This window comes from Orycteropus afer, unplaced genomic scaffold, assembly GCF_000298275.1.
Source record: "Orycteropus afer afer isolate SDZICR_OR568_19922 unplaced genomic scaffold, OryAfe1.0 scaffold00042, whole genome shotgun sequence".
NCBI lineage: Eukaryota > Metazoa > Chordata > Mammalia > Tubulidentata > Orycteropodidae > Orycteropus > Orycteropus afer.
The window spans coordinates 9,995,626-10,016,887 of record NW_006921629.1 but is presented as its reverse complement, the minus strand read 5'-3'; the positions used below and the strand labels follow the sequence as shown (position 1 = coordinate 10,016,887).

At 48.0% G+C, this 21,262-nt stretch overlaps 1 protein-coding gene across 1 annotated transcript in view; it reads right to left on the bottom strand.

Moving 5' to 3' along the window:
• Positions 1 to 21,262, bottom strand: part of DOC2B (double C2 domain beta) — a 125,579-nt gene that overhangs the window by 36,254 nt on the left and 68,063 nt on the right. Inside the window, exon 4 of the mRNA XM_042780488.1 lies at positions 13 to 293. Coding sequence (XP_042636422.1) covers positions 13 to 293 — 281 coding nt within the window. The remainder of the gene's footprint in view (positions 1 to 12; positions 294 to 21,262) is intronic.

Below are 21,262 nucleotides of genomic sequence, written 5' to 3'. Positions count from 1 at the left end.
TGCGGGCATTGCCGGCGGCGCCCCCGGACGGCCCTGACGCCGCAGCTGCCTGCTCGGCGGCGGCCGGCGCGAGTGAGTGCCAGGGGCCGGCAGGCAGGGGGCGGGCCCAGGCCGCGTCACACGGTAGCAACCAAGCAGTGTGAGTGCGCGGGCTGCGCGGGCGGGCACCGAGCGGAGCGAGCCTAGCGGCGCCACACTCACTCGCTTTCGCACCGGCGCGCACGCCGGCCCGGGACCCCGCGCGCACTCACACCGGCGGCCTGGGCTATCCGGGCTCCCGCCACTCGCACACCCTTACAGGACAAGTGGGGAGCGGAGCAGGGACCTCCGGGACCCACATACGCACATTCCCGCGCGTGCCAGCACAGGCTAGGCTCCGTTCACTCTCACAGGACACACACAGGTGTGCAAAGACACTCTGAGCTTACACAAACGTGTGCAGAGACAGTTGGGGACAGTGTCCACTTGCTCCCATCTGCAAGACACACACACAACAGGCATGCATACAGAGTTTGTGGAGGATGCTGTGGGCACCAACCCCAGCACACACACATCTAACAGAACACACAAACACACATGCATAGAGTTGATCGAGGATACCTAGGCACAGCTTCCCATGCCCCTCAGCACAACTAGAAGGACACACAGCCATACTACCAGGACGTGTACACTTTCCACTGTACTAGGACATACCTGGCACTATCTGTTCACACATCCTCCCCAGTCACACACAAACAAGAGTCTCTGTAACATCAAGTCAGTCCCTTACTCCATCAGTGATGGGCTTGAAGGGCCCAGCTTGCCGCATGGCACAGGGTGAGTGACATCATTGACCACAGCTGGAGTCATGATGGAGTGAGGGTCAGCTGGCCTGGGCAGAAGAGACCTTCCTGGTGTCTGAATCAGGCAGAGGTGGAAAGCCAGGGTGTGGTCTGCCCACCTCTGAGGCTTCACACATGGTCAGATAACTAAACAAATCCCCGCCAGACAGCCCTGCCCAGCTGCCCTCTGTCTTTCCGGGAACCAGAGTTCTATTGGGAAAGGCCGCTGCTTACACAGGTGTGTAGCCAGAAAGCCCTGGGCCTGGATGGAGTCCTGTTTACTTTCTGGCTTCTACTGACATGTCAGGGACACTTATCTTTTTGGCTGAGTTACTTCCTGGAGTCTGAATGACGGACTCCAAGCCTGTGTCCTTCCACTCCAGCAGAGGGGTGGGTGCAGAGAGAAGAGCGAAGAGTCCTTGGCCTCATCACTTCCAGTTGCATGCATCTGGGTGGCTCATTTTATCTCTCTGAACTTCAGTTTCCTTAGCTGTGAAAGGAGCTTAACATCAACCCCAAGGCATTGCAGTGACCCCCTTCTAGCACAGAGCGTGGCAGGTAAGAGGTGCTCAAGGCTGGCTGTCCCACCTCCCTTTCCTTGGGAGGTGAGACTCCTGGTGAGAAATGATGGTGGGTCCTATGCTGTCTCATGATGAGTGCTGAATTGCATGGTGATGGTCATTACCCAGCTTTGAAAACCACGGAACACTGTGCCAAGAATGTTCACAACTGTCATTTCAGTGCTTCCCCATGAGCCCATTAGGTAGGCAGTCATACTCTTCCCATTTTGCAGGTGAGGAAATTGAGGTTCAGAAAGAGAAAGTGACTTGCCCAGAGTGTCAACTGGCTGGTGGCCGAGCTGGGATCAGAACCTAGGTGTCCTAGCTTCTTTGATGCTTCCAACCCCTGATGCCATCAGAACTCAAGGGAGTCAGAGCAAAGCTGGAAACCCAGGTAAAACCTAGGGCTTCTGGGACAGAAACTACATGAATAAAGAGGAGGGAAATGGAGAAAGAGAATGGGGGGCAAGAGCCTCAGGGGTCACAGGGGGTATGAACTGGCTCCAGGGCCCCTTAAGGACAATCTAGGACCCTGATGGGGAAAAAATGCAGCTCTCCCAAGAGTCAAAGGCTAAGGGAAGGATGGAAGAGCCTGGGAGGATAGCCTGACATAGTGGGTTTCTCATTTCCAGGAATGCTTAAGAGGATTAGTCCTTAAATAGGCACAGAAGTGACTTTTTTTGTGCCAGAGGTGGCTGCATCACCAAGTGATTATGTAATGATACGGAATATTAAAATATGGATGCCGAGCCATCATTTCATAATTCCTTCAAGAGAGTGCTGTCATCATTTTAAAAATGAGGAAACTGAGGCTTCTGGAAGACAAGTGACTAGCAAGAGGTAGACTGGGGACGACCCCAGGGCCCTTTTTTTTAATGAATCCAGGCCATACCCTTGTGTCTAGTGGGAGTGAGAAAGGAAGGAGGAGGCAGACCAGACTCCTCCCCACCTCTTAACCTTCTGTGGGTCTGGCTTCTGAGAGGATCGATTCATGGCTCTTGGCTCTGCAGGAGGGAACAGCTTCCAGAAGCATCAAGCCTGGGGAACCCCAGGACGTCCACTGAAGAAACGTGAGGCGTGTATGGGGTTCATTTCCAGCAGGTAGAGTAGTTGAGGGCCACTCTGAGATCTGCATGTGTCCATCGGGGAGTCTAGCGCAGATGGGGGGCTGCTCCCTGGAGGTAGAGCAGAGGCGATATGTGGGTGAGTACCCAGTTTCTAGAAAGAGCATGAGTCAGGGCGGACTTGGCATCAAATGCCAGTGTGCACCTCCTCCTAACTGTGTATAACCTTGGGCAAATGGCTTAACTTAGGCCTTAGTCTCACCTGTGAAATGGGGAGAATATAAATAACCTTGTGAGAATTAGATGCTAGTATAGCTCTGAAGTGCCTAGCTCAATGCCTGGCATGTAACAACCAGCTGCCATTGAGATGTTTCTGACTCATGGTGACCGCATGTGTTTCGGAGTAGAACTGCACTCTGTAGAGTTTTCAGGCCTTGGACCTTTTGGAACCAGATCACCAGGCCTTTCTTCTGAGGTGCCTTTGGGTTGGGTTTGAACTCCCAGCCTTTCTGTTAGCAGCTGAGGGCTTCACCATTTGCACCACCCAGGGCTCTGGCATGTAACAAGCACTCAGAAAATTGTAGTTTCCTTGTTCTTGCCTTCTTGGTGCAAACTATCACCCTACGTTCTGTGCCTGCCTCAGTTTCCTAGCTGTGAAATGCAGTTGGCTGCCCTCTCCCTGTCTGCTGCGAGGACCAGGTGAGAACACTAGGAAGGAAGAACATTGAGAAGTTAATGCACTTGCCAAGACTAGGGCAGTCGCTGGTGTCTGTGGGTTCTTAAAGCAGCTGGATGTGGCGAAAGCTCATCAATCATCTTGCCTTCCCTTCCCCATGCTGTGGTAGGTGGCTTTGCCCTTGGCCCTTGGCAAAGTTAAGTGCGAGTCAGCCTTTGGTCACAGTGCTCAGGATCCCTGTGACCTCACTGCTCCCCCACCTGCTTCTCCCACATGCAGAGCATCCTGCCCAAGGAGGTAGAAGTGTGCCCCGTCTGAGGAAGGTCAGGCATCTGCACCACCAGTACATCTATTCACAAAGCAGAGTTCAGCCCTCTTCCCCATATCTACTGTTCCAGATTCGGCAGCAGGGAACTGTGCTTTAGACAGCACCCCTGGGTTATACTCATGCCCAGTGAAGGCTGAGAGTTGCTGGGTGGTTGTTGTTCGGTGCCATCGAGTTGATTCTGACTCACAGTGACACAACAGAATGAAACACTGCCTGGTCATGTGCCATCCTCTCAATCCTTGCTAGGTTTGAGGCCATGATGTCAGCCACCGTGTCCATCCATCTCATTGAGGGCCTTCCCCTTTTTCGCTGACCCTCCACTTTAGCAAGTGTGACATCCTTCTCCAGGGAATGGTCCCTCCTGACAACATGACCAAAGCAGGTGAGACGAAGCCTGGCCATCCTGACTTCCAAGGAGCATTCTGGCTGCGTTTCCTCCAGGACAGATTTGTTTGATCTTCTGGCAGTCCAGGGCACTTTCTGTATTCTTCGCCAAACCCACAACTCAAAGGCATCAATTCTTCTTCATCTTCCTTGTTCATTGTCTGTCCAGCTTTCACATGCATATGTGGTGACTGAAAAGACCATGGCTTGGGTTAGGTGCACCTCGGTCTTCAAAGACACATCTTTGCTCTTCGGCATTTTAAAGAGGTTTTTTGCAGCAGATTTGCCCAGTGAGGGGAAAAAAAAATGCTGAGTTAGAAGGTGCTAAAGGATTAATACAGTGATTCTCAATCTGTTCTGCTGCCTCCACACACTGTTCACATGTGCAACACACACCCATCGCTAACAGCTGTCAATATTGAGTGATTCTTCACTGGGAGAGGAGGCCCGCTTGGGGGTGGGGTATTGGAATTTCTAGAGTGGTTTGGTCAAGCCCCACTGGGCCCCACTTTGGGTGTTGTGACCTCTTTCTTGGCTGAGAAATACCAGTTAAAGCCTTTCCTCCCAGAGGGTGACATGCATTTTAGAGGAGATGACCTCTAAGATGCACTTGGCTGGATGTCCTTGGTTGGCGTCTCTGGCTGGTGTCCACGTGCCCTCCCTGGCTCTAGCTTAATGTGCACCCCCAGTTTCCACCCTTTCCTGATTTCTGGAGAAGCTCTTGGCAAGCTGTGCACATAGAACTTTCTCTGTATTAATAGGAATTTTTAACCCAAAGGAGGAGCTGATGGAGGAATTCCAAACACGGTTGCTGGGTGATGGAAAGAGGCCTTCTAGGAGCTCTTGCCCATTCATTTATTCATGAATTCATGATTCAACAAATATTTATTGAGCACCTACCCTGTGACAAGCCCCAGGCTGCATTCTGCAGGGGGCCTGGTGGTGGATGAAGTCCCATCTTTCTTGAAATTCCAGTCGATGGTGGATCAAACAGGAAGGAGTGTTAGGAACCATTCACTCTGGCCGTCCTCGCCTCCTCCTTTGTGTGTACTGAGGCCTTGGCGTGGAGAGCTTGCTGGACCACTGACGTAAGCAAGCCAAATTAAGTGTTTGCAACATAGCTTGTGGCTGCTGAGAGGCCAACTTGATGTATTAAGCGATATTAAAAATGCAGCTCTTTCTGATAATTTATTATGCACATTCTCATAAACACATTACACTCGTCACAGTACATTTACTAGTGCCAGGCCTACCAGTGGGGAAAAGTTAACACTTACCTAATGATGTTGTTCTATGGATGTATGACACTCTGGAGCTGCAGTGACAGGCTAAATGGCTCTGAGAGATGCTTCTTCCTGTCCTGGACACCTGAAGAACAGTTTGCAGAACCCAGGGCTGTGAGCCCCTCACCTTACCACACCTTTTGCTCTCCAGATAAGGAAACTGGACGAGAGAGATGGAGAGACTGGCCGGAGGTCACAAGTAGTAGACTTGGGACCAGGGCTCTTTCACTTATATACAACTTTGTGCTGGTTATGAGTTGCTGTCAATTTGATTCTGATTCATGGCAACTCCATGTGTGTTGGAGTAGAAGTGTGCTCTCTCTATATATTTTAAATACACATTATTGAAATATAATTTATGCACAGTGAAATCTATGTTGTTTTTACCGCTGATTTTTCAGAAGCAGATCACCAGCCAAGATTCCTCCAGGTGGACTTGAACCTGTAACTTTTTAGTTAGGAGCCGAGAGCATTAAAGATTTGCACCATCCAGGGACTATAACCCAGTCTCTTGGCAGGTAGCCCATAGAGCCCCTGGGACTGCCTAGGGGCTGGTGGAAAGGCTGGCGCTCTCTCTCTGCACACAGGCCAAGGGCTGGGCTCCCGGTTAGAAAGAGGCTGAAGTGACAGAGTCACCTGCTAGTAGGGACCTGGCCTTCAGGCAGCTTCTGGAGGGGCTCAGATGCCTGGGAGGAATAATGCTGAATCCTCAGGGAAGCTCCGGAAGCAACCTGTGAGAGGAAGAGAGGTGTAGCCTGAGACTTAGCCTGTGGGATGAGGCAGGCGCTTGTGAGTGGGCTTAGTTCAGATGGTCTTAGGACAGGCCGGGGGTGGGGGACCTCTCGCATTATACATGGATTAGATTGGTCAGGAACTCTATACCTCGCCATAAGCCACAGTGCTCCTTCCACAGGTATGGAATCGATGATGTTCAGAAGTCATTGACAGTGCAAATGGTGGCTTCCAATTGTAACTCATTCTGCTTTTTAAATTTATAAAATATTTTAGTCATACATGTGAAAAAGGCCTGGAGCATAATGTAAACAGTGCCACTACCTACTGGCCAGCTGAAAAATATAACATGTACCATCAGTTCTGATTCATAGTGAATATAGAGCAGAATAGAACTGTCTCATAGGGTTTCCAAGGCTGTCATCTTCACGGAAGGAGCTCTCGTGGTGCTGTGGTAAAGCATTGGCCTGCTAACCAAAAGGTTGGAGGTTCGAACCCACTAGCCTCTGTGAGGGAGAAAGATGCAGTCTGCTTCTGTAAAGATTACAGCTTTGGAAATCCTATGAGGCAGCTCTGCTCTGTCCTCTAGGGTCGCTATGAGTCGAAACAGACTCCATGACAGTGGGCTTTTAATCTTTACGAAAGCAGGATGCCACCTATTTCTCCTGTGGAGAGGCTGGTGGGTTCGAACCACCAGCCTTTATGCTTAGCCACCAAGCTCTTAACCATTGCACCACCAGGGCTCCTTCAAAAGCGCAACATTACAGATGCATTTGAAGTTCCTTATTGCTCTTCCCAGAAGCAAGCATAATCTTGAATTTGATCATTTGACTCCATGCATTTATTTCTGTATTTACTATGTATGTAGTATCTAAAAAAATCCATGGTATTGCTTTGCATATTTTTTACTATTCCTTTCCATTTCTTAATTGTAAACTATATGTAAGAAAACTTACTCTTTTTACTATTTCTGAGTGTACAATTCAGTGGTATTAAGTACACTCACAATGTTGTGTAATCATCACTACTATCTATTTCTAGTTCTTTTTAGTCATCCCAAACAGAAATTCTATACCCGTTAAAAAATAACTCCCTATTACTCCCTCCACCCAGCCCCTAGTAACTTCTTTCCTACTGTCTTTGCCTTTTCTCATATACTTCATACATGAAATCATACAATAGTTGCCCATTTGTGTCTGGCTTAGTGTAATTCCTCAACGTTACAGCAAGTGTCAGAACTTCATTCCTTTTTATGGCTGCATAATATTTCATTGTATGTATCTATCACATTTGCTTTATCCATCCGTCAGTGGACATTGGGTGTTTCCACCTTTTGGCTATTGTGAAAATTGCTGTCATGAGTACTGGTGTAAGTCTCTGTTTGAGTCCCTGATTTCAGTTCTTCTGGGTATAAACCCAGGAGTGGAATGTTTTGCATATTTTAAAACTACATAAATGGCATCATACTATACATATCCTTACCACCTCTGGTAGCGTAATGCCTAAGGCCCTTGACTGCTAATCAGAAGGCTGGCAGTTCAAACCCACCAGCCACTTCTCAGAAGGAAGGTTGGACAATCTACTTCCATAGTGATACTGCCTTGGAAACCCAAGGAGGGGTCACTGTGAGTTGGGTCTCACTAGACGGCATATAACAACAACAACAACAACTACTACTAAACATATCCTTATTAAACTTGTGTTTTTCAGTTACCGTTGTTTGTGAGATTTATTCCTGTGGAAGCATACGGTTGTCATTTATTTGTTTTCATTTCTATTTTCTAGTTGATTCTGTGAATATACCACAATTGATTAATCTTTTCTTTCACTGATGGATATTTAAGTTGATTCTTATGCTTTGCTATTATAAACATGCTGCAATGGATGTTCTTATCTGTCTCTTGGCCCATGTGTGAGAGTTTCTTTAAAGTTTCCTGGATGAGCACTTGCTGGGCTAAAGGATATGTGAATCTTTAGCTTGACCAGATAGTGCCAGACTGTTCTTCAAAGTGATTATAACAATTTGCATTCCCACCAGCAGTGTCTGAGAGTCAGTTCCTCCACATCTTTATCAATACTTGGTATTGACAGACATTAAAATTTTTGTAACTCTGATAGGTATGAAAGGGTATCTCTTTGTGTTTAATTTGCATTTCTTCTGGCTAACTAGATGCGATGCTGTTTAATGTCTGTTGCTAAAGGTGGGTGTGTGTTGTCAATAGATAAATGTAGCAAATTGAAAATTGAAGAGCTTCTATCAATAAAGAGCTAGTTAAATACATTACCATTCACCTGCACAATGGAATATTACGCAGCCATTAAAAAGAATGAGGCAGGTCTATGTGCACTGAGATAGAAGATATATCGATATCCTGATGCACTAAAGATGTTTTCATTTCTTAGATTTGTTGTTATATAAAAAAGTAAGAAGCATAAAATGTTCACTTTTATGTGTACATAAAAGGATGTATACACACAGGTATATTTTATATATGCATAGAATGCTTCTGAAAGAATAAATAGTAAATTGGTAGGAATTGTTCATCTGAGAACAGAGAAAACTTTTCTGCTTGGGCATTTTTACCACATACATATATTACCTATTAAAAAATAGACCTACAATTAAAAAAAAAAGACATTTTAATCACACCATTAACAAAATAATAGTTGTGTAAAACTTTGCCATTCTGTGAATTTCCAGCCCTGGAGGCAAGTAATAATCAATGGTTCAGTGGTGAAGATGGGCCAATGTAGGGGTCGGAACACTGGGTTCACCAGGCAGGACTCTCCATGGGAGGGAAACTTCATTTCCTGAGCCCTCCCCCATAGAGTAGATGCCTGCTCCTGAATAGCGTTTACCTCTCTGCCAGCCCGGAAACCACCCCTTGGCTGAAGGCTGCCCAACCTTTTCCCCATCAAACTGCGCGCCCCATGCAGCTCTGAGTTTCCCTAACCCCCATGCTTTCTTCCATTGGTGCCTCCCTCTCATCTCTGTTCCATGCCTTTGAAATCTTGCTTCTCTACAAATAAGCCTCCTAAGACCTGGGCCTCTCCCACTGTGGTGAAATGAGTTTCTTTATATGGCCTTATTGCCTTGGTTCTTTGGAAAAACAACTTGAGAGATCTTTCCCCTAAGCCCTGAGTAACTAGTTACCTCTGCCCTAGTTTTCTACCCCAGATGGTTTGTTACATTTTCTGGGTAAACTACAAGCAACTTGGTTTGATACTTTTTTGTCCAGTCCTGAGCTGTTGCCCGCCCTGTGATTGGTATGTCCCTTGCAGGGATCCATCAATAGACTATGCAAATGAAGTTACTATAGCCAACTATGCAAATGAAGTGTCTGTGGCCTACTGGCATTTGTCAGTTGGTGACTCCCCTCTCCTGGGAGGGGCCATGCCTTGAGATTGACGAGGAGTTGTATGCAGTGCGGACAACCCAGTAGAGGATTTCCAGACAGAAAGAAGCAAGAAGTGAAGCAGCAGAAAGAAGCAGAAGGAAGAAAGAAGAGAGGAGGGAGAGAGAGAGAGAGAGAGAGAGAGAAAGGAAGAGAGGGAAAGGGAAAGAAGAGGAGGCAAGGAACCTCTTACAAGAGCTTTAACATCAGTCAAGGACTGTAATACTAAGACAGTGAGAAGCCCAGAAGAGGCCTGTGGTAGAGTTGGTGGTGACAGCTGGCAAGGCCAAGAGGATCCTGTTCTGAGGGGCCTGAAGGGAGACCTGCATGACAGAGGCGCTGAGAAAGCTGTCCTGCCCTGAAGAAGGGAGACTTTGCCTACATGCTCCCTGATCTTGATCCCCGAGATGTAGCTGCTGATCCTGAGTTGTGCTCTGTTACTTCCTTAGTAAACATTTCACACAGTTAAGTAACTGTGAGTATGGTCTGTGCATTCTGTGTGGCCACTGCAATGGATTATCTAACTCAGCAGAGAAGTAGAGAGTGCCGTGGGAGGGATGGCTGGTGTCAGAATTGGTAAAAAGGGCAGAGAGTGGAGGTGTGTCTGGCTTCCACCATATGGGAGCCAGCTTTGTGATGATCCTGATCATTATCCCTCCTGAGGTTAGACAGGCTCTGACGCTGTTATTATTATTCCCCCATGTCACATCTGCCATTTCACCCCAGCCTTGTTCCCTCCCCTAAATGCCTCTGAGGCTTCTACCAACGTGCTCACCATCACATCTCCATAACCTTGATGTCAACATTCCTGATGCTTGGACATCCAACATGGCGGCCCCTCAGTCTCTGGACTGCCTTAACTCCAACCGTGTTCTTGATGGCACCATTTTAGCCACCATCTCCCATGGCCATATTCTGGGCCGAGTCATACCCTAAAGCCATTCTGTTTCCTAAATAGCCCTCGCAAGACCCTCTGGGAGGGGAGGTCAGTGCAATGTTAAGGTCAGACACCAGTGAAGGGAGCCAAGTCCATAGGCTCCCCAGTTTCTTCCCAACAGCTTCTTCCACTGACCATGTCGAGAGGCCCCCAATCCTCACCCTCTCTCTTACCCACTGGTCCCTCTATCTCCACCTGCCCAGAACCCTCTGATAGTCCCAGGGTCTTAAGAATCATTGTTCCCAGGTCAAGCCCAAACTTCCCAGCCAAGCATGTGAGATCCCCTACACCAGCATTCGCTCACCTCAGTTATTTATTTATGAGTCAGCATTTCAACTGGGGCCTATGCTATTAGGTACTTTATATATTTTTTAAAAATTTGCTCCCTTAAAAAACGCCTTAAATACTCTGGTTAGCTTTGTCCTAACAGTAACACCTGTGATGGGAATTGAGGTGCTGGTTATACTTCTGTACCACCTATAGAAATATACCTAATTATTACAATAAAATATTTTGTGTTAAGAAAATGGGTTCAACCTGCCCAAGATCTCATAACTAGAAAGGGCGCAGCCAGAATTTGAAACCAGGTAGTCTGGCTTCAGAATTAATGCCCATAACCATTACCCCACACCATCCCTGATGTGTTCATCCTTGTCACCCCCACACCTCTCCGACAGGCTGAATTTGTGATAAACATTTATTTATTTTGAATGGAAAACTAATTTGCTTTGTAAATGTTCACCCAAACCACAGTAAAAAGTTTAAAAAATATATCTAATGCACACTTCTTACGTGCATACACCAAGATACTCCCATTGCGTGACACACATTCGGACTGAAGAAAACAGCACGACTCTTTTCAGGTGTTGGGAAGGTCAAGGTTAGCTGAGGTTCGCTCAGCATCTGTGACAGCACTAACTCTGGGCCAATCCTCCCCTGCCCTCCAGGACAATGACCTGGGGGTCCCACACTCCCAGCTTTTCTCAGAGAGCCCTGGGTTTGAGTTGGGTTAGCAGTGAGGCAGCCCCCCCCCCCATGGGATGGCTGACCCCCTTTCCACTGAAGATTCCCAGCAGGCTCTGACCAGTGACCAGGGTGGGAGGCAAATCTTTGGCTTTGGTCCTGAAACCTAAGGCCGAGAAGGTGCTGCACAGTGATGGGAGTGGAGAGAGGAGGAAAAGTTCTAGGCAGAGGGAACGCACAGGCTAAGGCCCTGTGATAAGAAAGGGCTTAGTGTGTTTCAGAGCTTCTCCAGCAAGAGCCTGGCTGGAAATTGATGTGGGAAAAAGAGGATGGGGATGGGGAAGGGGAGGGGACCTCAGAACAGAGGGTGGAGGCATGAGGCCCTTGCTGAGTGTGTTCCATGAGCCTGGTGCATAGTCACCCTCCCATCACCATCGCCAGGCTCTGCCATGACTGCCTGTCATGACACTTGCCTCCTGAGCAAGTATATGGAGGGCTTTGCTGTGTCTGCATTTGGAGTTGAAGACGCTGGGACCAGGAGCCCTTACAGCTCACCCAGCACTCCCTACCTAACAGCCCAGTTTCCAGTGCTCCTGTTGCTACACCTCTGCCCAGGCTGTTCTGCCTGCCCTCACCCCTCTCTGAGCACTTGGCATACTCCTATGTTGCCTTCAATGCCCTTCTCAGATGTTGCTTCCTCCAGGAAGCCAGGTTAGGCATCTGTGTCCTCCATTACTATAGAACTTGCGGGGTTGTGCTACAGTGCATCAGTCAGTATGGCCCTTCTAGCAAATGGTTGGGTGTGACTGTGCAAATGTGAGGTGCTTGTGGTCACTGTGGGATAGAATACCCAAACCAAAAAAAAAAAAAACCCAAAAAAAAACCTCACTGCCATTGAATCGATTCCTACTCATAGTGACCTCCATTGGGTTTCCAAGGCTGCAAATCTTTACGGAAGCAGACTGCTTCATCTTTCTTCTGTGGAGCAGCTGGTGGGTTCGAACCACCAGTATTCTGGTTAGGAGCCAAATGCCTTAACCACTACGCCACCAGGGCTCCTAGGGGATTGGATAGCTTGCTAATAATGTAAATAAAGTGCATGGTACATTTGTGGGGATTGGACCATGTGAATAAGGTGTATGAAACCCTAATGCAAGGACTGGTCAGTTTTGTTATCCCACTAGACTTAAAAAAATGAGCCTTTTTAGAGGTGAAAAGTGTGTGTGTGGGAAACTCCACTACAATCAAGAAAGAAGAGCTGAGGAGGAGTGAGTCCTTTAGAGCTGAGATGCCTGCACTGAACCCCCTTGACCCAGGAGCCAGATAAAGCTGAACACGTTGCTGAGATGGTGAGAGATGGTGAGAAGCAGTGGCAGAGAAACAGCGGCAGCAGAGCCAGGAGACCCAGCAGGAGATGGGACAAGACACAGTGCAGTGGGCTTCCGGACCCACAGAGCTAGCTAGAGCCGAGAGCCTTCAAGCCAAGGCTAACTGGCAGAGTGCGGTGTCTCTAGGTGCTTATTGGCAGAGCTGAAAGAGCTTTGCAGTACTTGGCCAAGCAGGGCAGAGGCCAAGGGGCTGAAGGATTGAGAGGTCAAGGGCTGGAGACGGACATAGCCAAGAACAGGCTGGCCTGATTGAAGAACTGTATCCTAAGTTGCTTCTGATCCTGAATTGTAACTTGTTACTTCCCTAATAAAACCCATAACTGGGAGTATGGTCTGTGAGTTCCGTGTGGCCATTTCAATGAATTAGTGAACCCAGCTGAGAAGAGGAGAGTGCTGTGGGAGGGATGGTTGGTGTCAGAACTGGTAATAAGTTTGGAGGTTGGAGGCAGTGTCTGACCTCTTCCTCACAGGAATCAGCCTAGGGCTCTTGATGATGATCTTGATCCTTCTTCCCCCTGTGAAGTTCAAGGAGGTCAGATGCCCCTGCCATGCTGTTTTTACAGGAGTCAAACTTGATGTGCCTTAGAGTCCCCTGGGAGAATCTCAGGACTAACCGCTAGTGAGCCCAGGCTTGGGCCCAGCACGAGCCTGGGAGTCAAAAGAATGTTGCCATGTTCTGAAGCTGGCCAGCAAGCAGGCTTTTGACAAGCAAAGCACATCTCTGTTAACATGGAAACCAAAGCCCGGAGACAGGACCTGCCCAAGGCCACACAGTAGTAACAGTCAGGGCCAGGGCTCCGGGTTTCAGTCTCTGTGTCTACCCCGTTCAGTGCTGGCCTCCTCTGACATCTGGGATTCTTTGGCACAGGTCTGGCTCAGCCTAACGCCCACCCAGGTGAGGCCAGCTGGGTTGTTCTTCCTGGGGGTATTCCTTTGTTCCTGCCTGGGCTCTGGTGGCCCTGGGGGTAACTGTACCTCAATCCCCTCCCACAGGGCCTTGGCAAAGGGTGCTTCATGCTGAGGAGGGATTTCCTTCATCCTCCCTTCCCCTCTCACGTCTGCCCAGGTTCAGTGACTTTACTCCTAATGACTAAACAAGCTAAACCCTGGCCTTTGCACTGGCCAGTTCTTCTCTTCTAATATCCTTGCACCAAATCGTCTCACCTTTCAGTTTTTAGCTCAAGGCCATCTCCTAAAGAGGCTGGACAACCCAAAGCAAAGTAGCTGGTCCATTTCTGTTGATTGCTACAGTCTGCGAGCTCCTTTTGGGCAGGGACCCAGCACAGTGGCTAACCCCTTTAGAGTAGCTGAAGGAAGCTATCTGGAGGCCACCAGAGCCTCAGGGAGAACATGGGGTGCCAGGCAGGGCGGCCGTGTGGAAAGGAGGGGAGGCTGGGCCTGCACTCCCACTCCAGTGGGTAGGTGGCCTTGGAGACAGCAGCATTTAGAGGGAGGAGGGGGGGTGAGGGAGGGTCATCCATCAGGGAGGAGACATGGAGAGCCTGGAAAATCGGGGAGACTGTCTGAGGCCCCTTGGCCCCCCCCGGCCATCTGGGGGCCTGAGTTGGCAGCTTGAAGGCCTGCTTAAGCCCAGCTGCTCCCATGGGGCCTGGAGACACCAAGGCAACGCCCGGCCCCCTGGTTAAGGAGGGAGGGGCCATCTTCTTTTTCGTAGGCAGGTTAATATCTTATCCCAAAGGTGGTTGATTACATTATATGATCCTCACTTCATCCTTCAAGGCAAATCTTTATTTTATTTATTTTGCAAAGAATATTAATATACAGAACTATAAAGAATAACATCACATACCCAAAAAGAGCCCACAAAATGAATATTTTCGGAGCTGTGGCATTGGGGTAAACTGTGGTCAGTGTCATGAGACAACGTGTGTGTGGGCTGCTGTATGGAAAGTGAATCTGCTCTGTAAACTTTCACCCAAAATCACAATAAAAAAATGAATATTTTCATTTTCATCTTCTTGTTAAGAAACTCTGAACTATAACATAGAAAATTACATAAAATGTAGATGTGCAGTTCAATGCATAGTCATAAAGCCCGCCACACTATTATCACCGCCTGAGTCATGAAACAGAAAACCGAAAACCAAACCCATTGCCATCAAGTTGATTCTGACTCATAGTGAACCCCACTGGGTTTCCAAGGAGGGAAATCTTTACGCAGGTAGATTGCACCGTCTTCCTTCTGTGGAATGGCTGGTGGGTTTGAACCGCCAACCTTCTAGTTAGCAGTCAGATGCCTTAGGCCACCAGAGCTCCTTATGAAACACAAAGCCCCCTTAAAACCCCTGTGACGTGTGTCTCTCAATTACATGCCTCTCCCTACCTCCGTTATAGTCTGACTTTTATGATAACCATGTCCTACTTTTCTTGATTTCTTAAAAAGATAAATAAAATAAAAAATTACAGATAAAACGTTTCCTCCCTGAGTCTCAGCCCCAATCCCAGCAAGCAGACACAGTCATGAAACTGATGTATCTTATTCCAGGCTGTGTTTTGATACTTTTACTACATATTGTTGTTGTTGTTATGTGCCTTCGAGTCGGCCGGACTCATAGCGACCCTTCCTTTAGAGAGGTATTATTTTACATAGTTTGAAACTTTTCATAAGTGGCATCCATACTGCATGTATTGTTTTACAGCTTGCTTTTTCATCCATCTCTAACTGCTTTGTTGTTGTTGTTGTTGTTGTTGTTATGTGCTGTTGAGTCAGATCTGACTCATAGAGACCCCTCCTTGGGTTGCCGAGACAGTATCACTACGGAAGTAGATTGACCAACCTTCCTTCCGAGGAGTGGCTGGTGGGTTTGAACAGCCAGCCTTCTGGTTAGCAGTCAAGTGCCTCAGGTATTATGCTACCAGAGCTCCTTCTAACTGCTTTATTGAGGTATAATTTAAACACCATAAAATTCTTCCGTTTCGAGTGAACAGTATAATGATTTTTAGTAAATTTACAGAGTTGTGCAACCATCGCACAATCCAGTTTTAGAATATTTCCGTCCCTCCTCAAAAGTCTAAATGCTTTTTTGTTTTCTTTCTTTTTTTCCCCCTAAAATGCTAATTGATACATATTTTAACAGCTGCCCCTTTGAGGTCCATGGGTGGCGGAAATGTTTAAGTATCTGGCTACTGACAGGTCTCTGGTGCCAACCCACCCAGAGTGCCTCGGAAGAACGCCCTGGGAGCTATTCTGAACTCTCACCGCCACTGAAAACCCTGCATTTCATGAGTTGGAATCAATTCACAGCAATTGGTTTGCTTTCCTTTCTGTTTTTCTTTTTTTTTAAATAAAGCTCTTACGTGTACCGAGAACCACCCTAAGGGCATGATGCTGTCACCTGTTTGATCCTCAGGTGACTCCTTAAGGTGGATATATTTTAGACACAATGAAACAGAGGCACTGCTGGAGTTCCAGGGCCAGCTTGGCCCGTGTCACCAGGAGTCTCATCCACTGTGTCTCTTTTCACTGGCCTAGATGCTTCCTGTCCCTAAAGATCTTTCCTGTCCCTAGACTCATTTGGAGGTCTAAAGACCTATGAGGGGGCTGCAGGAGCGTCATTGAAAACATTGACTGAGCGCACAGGGCCAGACATATCATCCTACCATAAGGTGGGCATGACGACCGTTGTCATTTTACAGGTGGGGAAACTGAGGCACAGGGACGTTCTGCAAGGGCCTACAGCTAACAAGAGGTAGGCTTATGATTGAACTCCAGGCTATGTGCATGGACAACCTGGACTTTTAACCGAGGCCCAGGGAACACTCAGCCCAGCTGTGTAACAACCAAGCAGCCGTGAGCCTAATGTCTAGCCTTGGTCTTGTCCCAAACCAATCAAAAGCCAAACCTGCCCCCAGTGAGTTGATTCCAACTCATGGGAACCCCATGTGTGTAGAGTAGAGCTGCGGGTACAGGGTTCTCAAGGCCGTGACCTTATGGAAGCAGATCACAGACTTTTCTTTTGAGGCACCTTTGGGCATCTCTGAAATGCCAGCTTTGCAATTACTAGTCAAGTGCTTAATTAATTGCGCCACCCAGGGACTTCTCAGTCTTGTTTGCAAAAGTGGGTACGCTGGTAATTTCGTGATGAAGTTTATACCTCTCCATGGCTAACTGGGAAAAGCCAAGGATAATACAGGAAGTTTTTACAAAGTAAAATTCCCTTAATTGAAAAAAGATGGCTTTTTTTCTCTGAGATTTATTTCCCCCTTTCTTTTTTGAAATGGTCCTGAAGGATAGCTTTGATTTTATAGTCTTACTTGGCAAGATAACAGCGTGAGCAGCCCCATGCCAGCCCTCCAGTCTGGGGGAGACTTTACTGGCTCATGGACCCCCTGAAGTTTGGTCCCCTTCAGAGACCCTCAGCCTGGAGCTGGGACGTTTTTCCGTTGGTATCTGTCCTACCCAGGTATTGGATCTGTATTTGCCAAAACAATCTAGTTAAGGAAGTCCAGCCAGGATGTTTGAAATCTTGATGCTGCCAGCTCAAACTTTAGATTGAGTTAACAACAAAATAGAGAAAAACTCTTTTTTTCCTCCAATAGTGAAACTTCAAGGCAACCTCAACCCTGGGAACTCAGCCAGTTCCTGGGAAGTGAAGGAATCAAAGGCCTCTGAGCAGTAAAATATGTCTTTGGAACGGAGCTAAGCTCCGAGCCTGGGCTGTGGCCTTACTGCAGATTAAGAACAATGATTTGCGTGAGCTTGTTTATCTCTCTTCCACCAGCAAATGTTGGTCTCCCTAGGGGCAGTGGGCAGCCGAATTCTCAAGAAGGCTGGGAGGGTTGTCTCTCTGGGTTGTCCGTTGTTGAGAGTTTTTAGGGAGGAGCAGCAGCCCCAATGCCCTGGGGCCATTTAGCACTGGGGCAATGAGGTCTCCTTACTTCTAAGCACCCTTGTTGTTGTTGGCCATTGAGTCAGCCCAACTCATAGCGACCCCTCCTTGGGTTTCTGAGGCAGTATCACTATAGAAGTAGGATTGCCCAACCTTCCTTCCGAGGAGTGGCTGGTGGGTTTGAACCGCCAGCCTTCTGGTTAGCAGTTAAGTGCCTTAGGCACTATGCTACCGTATACTCCTAACACAACTTAGATTTTAGAAAGATTTCCATCAAACTGCCTAAAAAAAAAAAATAAAATAAAAATAAAACCAAAACAAAACCCAAACAGGCAAGGCAAGGGACCAACTTCAGTTTTCTAAAAGCCCCTGAGATAATGGACGGAACCACAGATGAATGTCTTGGCTGAACAAATGGGAGGCAGCGGTGAGGCTGGGCCCTCCAGAATTAGTGTGTGAACAGGCAGGGAAGTGAGTGCCTGGGTGGTGCAAATGGATAACCACAAGGCTACTAAACAAAAAGTTGGTGGTTTGAGCTCATCCAGAGGCACCTTGGAAGAAAGTCCTGGCAATCTCCTTCCGAAAAACCAACGCTTGAAAACTCTATAGAACGCAGTTGTACTTTGACACAGCTGAAGCCCATGAGTTGGAGTTGACTTGGCGGCAACTGGTTTTACTGGTACTGGAACAGGAAGGAGAGTTCATGTGTCCAATTACTGCTTCCTGGGTCTCTCAGCCCCTGCAGTAGCTGGCACTCTGAGCCTGGTAACTTCTGTGTCTCTTCTGGTCACAGAGATCAGACATAGCCAGAGAGGGTAGGTGAGTCAGGGCAGCCCAACCTGCTCTTTACTGCCCTTATCAGAAGCACTGTTCTGAGCACCTGGCATACAATTTTATGTAATCCTCTCTGTTATCTCCATAAGGCTCAAGTTAAGTTACTTGTCTAAGGTCTCACAGCCCGTCCGTGCTAGAGCTGGGAAGAGAACACAGATTTGTCTGCCTTGGACTCCTCAGCCTCTTAGCCAGTTGGTGGCCAGCCCCTGCCTGGGGCTGCTTGGCAGGAAGTCACACTGGCTCCCAGGCCAACTGTGGGCCTGGCCTGGAATTGACCTTACACTCTCTCTCACCCCAGGGCTGCACTGTCAGGGTGGGCAGAAAGCTTTCATGTTTCTTTTCCTAGATACTAGTTCTGACACCTCCAATTTCCACTGCAGTCACAGTGTTTTCTGAGTCACACAGGGTCTAAGGAAAATCTCTCTTTCCCTGGAATAATTTATCATCTTGTTATTTTCATTAACGGACCCTGTTTGAGCCTATTCTCGGCTGAGTTGTTTGAATTCCCGGCTTGGAAATCCCCAGGCTGGGCAGGAAACGCTGCTTCCTGGCCCAGGAGAGGATGAAGGAGATGCTGCCAGCTGTCTTGGGGCAGAAGTGGTGGTTGTGGTGGTGGCGTGGAACACAGTAGGGAGGAGGCTGTGGACAGAAACCAGGGCAGGGAGCAGGCGGCTTTTTTGTTTCTTCTGAATGCAGAGGTGGGTGCATGGTGGAGTTCCACAGGGTTTTGCTGAACTAGCCCCTGGGTGGGACAAACTGTGAAGGTCAGAGTCCATCCAGAAGTGCCTCAGAGGGAAGGCCTGGCAATGGACTTCTGTAAAACCACACTGACAGCCCTGTGGAGCACAGTTCTACTCTGACACACAAGGGTCACCGTGAGACAGTTGACCAGCTGGCAACTAGTATTGCTCGGCTGGTTTGTGGGGGTGGCAGAGGGCTGCTGGGACCTGCCCTCTGGGGGCTCCAGGAAGGTAAAATTTTTGGTGGGAATGAGGGGCTTGGAATGAAGCCCCAGAAGGCCAAAGGGCTACAAGACCCAGGCACAGGACAGGGCACAGAGGAGGATGCTGGTGACACTGACTCCGGTTTGACAGCTGAGCGTCCCCAGGAGACCATGTAGATGCGCACAGAGCTTGAGAGCACAGGCTCTGGGTTCCAATCGTTGCTCTACCAGTTGCTAACTGTGTTGTCTTGTGCAAGTTGCTTAACCTCTCCCAGCCTCAGTGTCCTCACCTGCGAAATGGGGGAAATAATGTCTGCCTCCTAGTGTTGTGAGGAGCTCTGGTGGCGTAGTGCCTAAGGGATTAGACTGCTAACCAGAAGGCTAGTGGTTCAAACACACCAGCCACTCCTCGGAAGGAAGGTTGGCTAATCTACTTCCGTAGCGATACCCTTGGAAACCGAGGACGGGTCGCTATGAGTCAGATCCGACTCGACGGCAGTGAGTTTGATTTTTGTGGTCCTAGTGTTGTGAGGCTTAGTGGAGGTGAGGTGTGTGAAGACCTTACTTACTCCAGCATGCAGCCCAGGGTACGTGTGGCCCAGACCTCAATATTCCAGGGTAACTAATTTTTCTAGTTTGTCTGGGCACTTTCCCAGGTTTAGTAATGAAAAGATTCCCACATCCTGGGAAACTATCAGTACTGGGCAAACTGGGACGGTTGATCACCTGGCTGGGGTGCGTGTGTTCCTCAGATCCAGGAGGGTGCTTTGAAATTTCCCTTTGGTGTCCTGGAGAAGGCAAAGCCCTCTCTGAGGCTTCTGTTATTGTGTTACCTCTCGAGTCAATTCCAACTCATAGGGGCCCTACAGGACAGTGCATAACTGTTCCATAGGGTTTGCATGGGTGTAAATCTTTACCGAAGCTGACTGCCATCTCTTTTTCCCATGGAGCCACGGACCTTTCCGTTAACTGCCGGAGGTTTAACCATTGTATCTCCAGGGTTCCTCCTCTCCACCATACACAGACAGTCCCCAGAATACAAACAAGTTCCATTCCTAAGTCTGTCTTTAAGGAGAATTTGTATGGATGTCAGAACAGTCAGTTTTGGCTCATATCTGACATTAGTTAGTCAAATGTTTGTCTTAGTAATAGTGCAATGAGGTGAATTTCTTCAAATGGCCCTTCTCGCCATAGTCCTCCATTCTGTAATGTATTGTAAATCCTCGTCTCTCTGTCTGTTGATGGTAGCATAGTGGCTAAGACACTTGCCTGCTAACGAGACGGCTGGCGGTTCAAACCCACCAGCCACACCAGCCACTCCTCGGAAGGAAGGTTGGGCAATCCTACTTCTGTAGTGCTACTGCCTCGGAAACCCAAGGAGGGGTCGCTATGAGTCGGGTTTGACTCGACGGCACATAACAACAACAACAACATGTCTGTTGAGGATGGGGTGTGTTTTGAGTCCTGCCTTACTGGAGGGTGTGACTCAAGACACTACTACCCTTAGTTTCCTTGAGGAGGTATATGTAAATATTCTGGGAAAATTGACTCATCATCTTGCCCCTGGACTTGAGACAGCAGCTGGTCATCTGACCTGCTGATCTGGGGTTGCCAGCCCCTGCAACCACATGAGTGAGGAGAATCCTCCAGACCTACCCACGGACTTGGGACTTGCCAGCCCGCCAGCCTCCACCACCACGGGAGCCATTTCTTTGGCAGTTTGTGAGTTTTTTGAGATGTTACAGTGAAATACAGAACCTTAAGATAGGACAGAGAGTACTGAGGGGATGAGGAGGAGTGGATGTTAGAGATGATGGAGTGATATAGCAGTATGGAACATTTGGGACATCTTTATCCTCTGCCTCATAGGGACCAGCCTTGTGCCGATCCTTCTAAAAGAAACTATTCACATAAGTAGTATACATTTCTATGCATAAAAAACATTAAGGAAACACTTCCAGATATATGATATACTTTAACATAATAATACAGTAATAATAATAAAGTTTTGATGCACGTCATAAAGTAGCACTCATTTGCTATTACAAACCGTTGTATGGACCCCATAATTTTAATATAATAGGCTTCATGGGGGGTTTGTTAA